The 4,756-nt window shown below is 31.3% G+C and overlaps 1 protein-coding gene across 1 annotated transcript; it reads right to left on the minus strand.

Moving 5' to 3' along the window:
* Positions 1-794: 794 nt before the first annotated feature.
* Positions 795-2,501, minus strand: HELRODRAFT_167586 (hypothetical protein; the record flags this gene model as incomplete). The annotated part of the gene is made up of 3 exons (XM_009013084.1): positions 795-1,384; positions 1,559-2,144; positions 2,304-2,501. 3 exons carry the CDS (start codon positions 2,499-2,501, stop codon positions 795-797), a joined length of 1,374 nt encoding a protein of 457 aa, XP_009011332.1.
* Positions 2,502-4,756: the final 2,255 nt, after the last annotated feature.

Raw genomic sequence — 4,756 nt, forward strand, 5'->3', positions numbered from 1 at the left:
TTTTTGGAGGCAGATGAAAGATAACATTTTAACTTATGCTTGCCTTATTTGCAAAATAATTTTGCGTTTCAGTTTTTAGCATTTGCATATGTCCATTATTTATTTGAATGTTATCAACATTTTGAAAAAGTTGTCAAATTTATGAGTAATTTTAAACAATTTCATTAATTTCAACTCCAAAAGTGTGTAATTATTTGAACATAAAACGAAAACTTAATTTTTTTCCAAATTCAGATATGTAAGAGCATTTCCATCGCATAGAACTATAGGAGGAATTTAAAAAATTGAATATATAATTAAGTAATTAATTACATCATCATGAAAACTGACATTCTATAAAAAAATATTAAAACACGGACGTTCACGATAAAACAGACTTATGATTTATGTTATGTTAACATGAAAAAAAATGTATAAAAACTTGTGTAAAAAAACAATTTTGGTCTTGTAATGTACAAAGTGTAACTTTATCAAACATTTCTACGCTCTAAAATAAAAATATACATATGTTTCAATCATTTCGTTGACCATATTGTATACCTGTTGTTTCCCTTGGCTGTTATTTCTGTCCGAAATGTTTCATTGCTCCTGATATATTTTCACAAACCGTCCATTTTGACGGACACATGCATGGTTGAAAAATGTTCAACGTCGTTTCTCTTATTATTAGTTACTTCATCAGTTTTGGAATTCTTCTTTCTACTTTTCCAGCCACGTTTCAATAAGAGGTAGATTAATTCGACAAGTTCCACTGCACTCACGACAGTTATCCCCGTCCAAAGGGACAGAATACCTCAAATGGAGCCAGTCATTAATTGCCAGTTGTATGTGAAACTTTCTGATTGGTAGTAAAGATAATTTTGATTGATAACAAATTTTATCTGGAGAAGAGATTCTTGAATTTGTGTTAAATTCGAAAATGAAAATCCATTGAATCTGTTACTACTGTCATACTCGGCAAAGAGTTCTTGATTTTGGAGATTGTAGCTGAAATAATTGATGTACCTGGCTCTAACTTTAGCGTGTGAATCCATGCAAACGTTGAAAAACTTATTAAAAAGATCCATTTGAATGGACGGTTGAGGCCAAGTTGCTGTCGAAAGCAGAGTTTCAAATGTGAGCTCGTTGCAAGGTAACAAACATTCCTTCTTGCAGTATTCAACATTTTCTTGCGAAATATTTACTGCCGAACAAATAAATTGTTTAATGCTCCGTTCCAAAGACGTCTCCTCAGTCTCGGTTTGAGACACTGACAAGTTTCCACACATTTCAATTTCATCGATATTTTCATCAGGCAAACTGAACAGGTGAGTCATACAACCGCAATTGGTTTGCATCAGCTGTTGCTGGCAGTACTCTGTGCATACGTTGCTGTTATAAAGCTCTGATGACGACAAAAAAGGCATTGTCTTACTGTCAGCGCACTGATTCTTAAAATTATGATTTTACATGATATTTAAACTAAACATAGTGTTAGTTTTAAGGTATACAAACTTGTTATTAGCTTTATTCTGACGAAGATTTAAAGTTGAAATTATTTCTACGATGTTTTCGGTACCAGGAGCCAGTGTGAATCCACGTTTGAGATCAGGTGCAGTTCCTGGAAGGTGCACACTAACAACTACTCTCCTGGCTTGTGAGTTTGTTAGTGAGGATTTGTAAGGAAGCTGATTATAATTCGGAGGACCAATGTTCAGTAGCAGAGTTAATCCTCTAACAACTGTTGAGTTGTCTATCTGTAATGTGCTCGTCTTCAAAGTGTAGCATGTGTAATAGTTCGCATTCCAACGTCTCGTGAAATTTTCAGATGAGCATGGATTATCCATTTTGAACCAGTCATAGTCAAAGAAACTGCACTCAACGATGAAATGGGGGCAGTCTTCTGATTTGGGACGGTCTTTCCTCAAATTCAACATGTAGCCAGAAGACGATTGGAACTCATTAATTATACCATCGGCGTCAAACGTTTTGAATGAATTATCTTTTCTCAATTTATTTATTGAACTAATTTCTTCAATCACCATGTTTTTTCCGCTATCAATCAAATTGAAAAATTCTTTAAAAGTTAACTCCTTAGGCTTACCCTCAGCGAATGGGTCTAAATTGCATAACGTGATGTCTGGGAATGTTATCTTTTGATCAACCTGCAAACAAATTTAAAATTATTTCACAAGAAAAAGTTTTATATCTTCTGTTGAAAAACGGTTTAAATTTCAAATTTAATTAATTTTCATTTGAAAACCTAAAGTGATAAAAAAATGAAATTTCTGAAATTATCAAAGATTGTGCAATATGTTTTTTACTTTTTCACCAAAACTAGTCGTGACAGGCATTGAAATGAATTTACCAATTGATTCGTACAGCAAAAATATCGTGAATGTTGTTGACGCCAACACCGTAAACAGCCAAAGTAGTTTCAGAAAAATATCACTTGCTCTGAAAAACTTCGGAATTCCTCTGATGCTTGTCTTCTCAGCGAAGTTTGAAAGTTCTGTTTCCATGCTTGGGAAAGTTAAACTTCAATTTTCATTAAGCTTTAGTAATTCAGACAAAATGTTTGAATTTCATTTTCAAATTTTTTCAGTAAATTTTTATTTTTTTCTTTTTATTGCTCTTCCAAGCACTAATTTTTACAACGTATTATTTATGATAAAGAATTTGAATAAATAAATATCTCTAAAAATTATTTTTCAATTGCATACATAAATTACTCTGCTAGCGGTTTCATTCCTCTACAAACATTACACTTTCATAAAATTATCCATGGGATGAAAAAATGTATTCGAATGTGCACACTGAATGAACTCTTGTGTCTCCGTGATATACATTCATGTATTTCTGATACAGATGCTTTTGGCCTGGCAATCATTTTATATATAAAAAAGTGCAATTTAAGAGAAACATTTTTATTAATGAATGTTAGGCAAACATTATAGGCATGTTGGTGCAATGTTTTTTAGCCTTCTGATTGCTTATTAATACTTAAATTTGTGCCTAGGCTGTGACAGCATTGCAAGATATTTTTTGGTTATTTGTATGTTGTTTTGTAATTTTCTGGGTTTTTTTTTATGTAGGAACAATCATAATAACGTGACTCTAACATCGGTTGGAGCACTGTTATCTAAAGTGATCCATAATATTATTTTTCTATCATAGTTACATACAGACAGATTTACACACACACACACACACACACACACACACACACAAACAAACAAACAATAACACAAACATAAAATATCCATATACATGTAAGTGTATATTATTTGTGTGTGTGTCTGATATGGTTGAAACATTTCATGGCCTTTTGAAGTTTTTTTTCAAATTCATAGAACTTTATACTACGTGTTGTACCTGCGTGTGTTTCCCACAGTTTGTTTGCATTCAACAAATAATTTGTTTTTATTTTGATGCGAAAATCAAACTTGCATATACATGGCAGTTGATTCAAGTTTTGAGGAGAGAAGATAAATTAAAAAATAGAAATTCATAAAAAACGTATTTATATACCCAGCAGTTTTGGAAGATGGACCACCTGTCACACGTAATTTTGCTTGAAGTTCTCATTTAATCGTTGAGGCAACCTGCCTTAAAAATTATCAAGAAAGATCAACATGATATTTGCTGAAAAAATTAAATTATAAACAATAATTAAAACAAACTTGTTGAAAAAAATTAGTAAAACAGGAACCGGTAATGTAAAAATAATGTGAGAGCTTAATTCAGTTTGTTTGCGTGTTTCATGACTGAAAATTTTTAACAATAAAATATTTTTCTGTGAATGGGTATATGTTATGACAGAAGCAAGTTGGTAGTACGATGGAAAACATTCTATTCAATAAAAAAAACACTGGCATGTGTAAAATGGACCATAATGAATAATTGAATATGTAGTTTCTAGTGCAAAAAATAACTTAAAACAGTTGTTCATTTACAAATTTGTTTCCTTTTTTGTTTATCTATATATCTATATTGTTCTATTCATTCATTCTAACACACACACACACACACACACTCACAACGAAGTTTTTTATTTTTATTCCTAGCATAATAACGTATTATGATCTCAACTATTTAACAAAGTGAAATTAACTTTCGCCGATCATTGAAAATTTCATTAAAATATTTTTTTAAACTCTAGATTAAGAGCCAAGCAAACACTTCAACTTGTGCGCTTAGCTTTATAATTTTATCAATTTAATGACAGCTCACTTTCTATGATCACTCACTCAATTAAATTATTGAATAAATTTAAAATTTACAAAATTATTTTCAATATTATTAGTGATATTTTTGTTACTATTTTGTTATAATCATTGTGAAATAAACAACAGACAAAACATTCAGTTCACCTTTAAAATTCGAACAAAAAAATCCCGTTTTGTGGTGGTTGTTGCACTTTTAGAAAACGCGTTTCTATAATTTGTACGTGTGACAGTTTGAGGTGTTTTTTTAAACCATTGCCAGATTAGAAGATTATTTCAATTGTAACAATCAACGGATGCTGGACATTAAATGAAATTTTAGAACAAAAAACACAATTTGTCAAAAATGAAGCAAACTTTTCATCAGAATTTCTCATCAGAATATTCAAGAAAACCGAAAGGCAAGACGTCGGCTAATGCATTCTTCATGCAGGCCACAAGAGAACAGCAGAAGAAAAATTCTGGTGAGTCTCTGTCTTTTTCAGAATTTTCCAAGCGGGCTTCTAAAAAATGGAAGAAATTGTCTGACAAAGACGGGAATATATATAAGG

This window comes from Helobdella robusta, assembly GCF_000326865.2.
Source record: "Helobdella robusta unplaced genomic scaffold HELROscaffold_11, whole genome shotgun sequence".
Lineage (NCBI taxonomy): Eukaryota > Metazoa > Annelida > Clitellata > Rhynchobdellida > Glossiphoniidae > Helobdella > Helobdella robusta.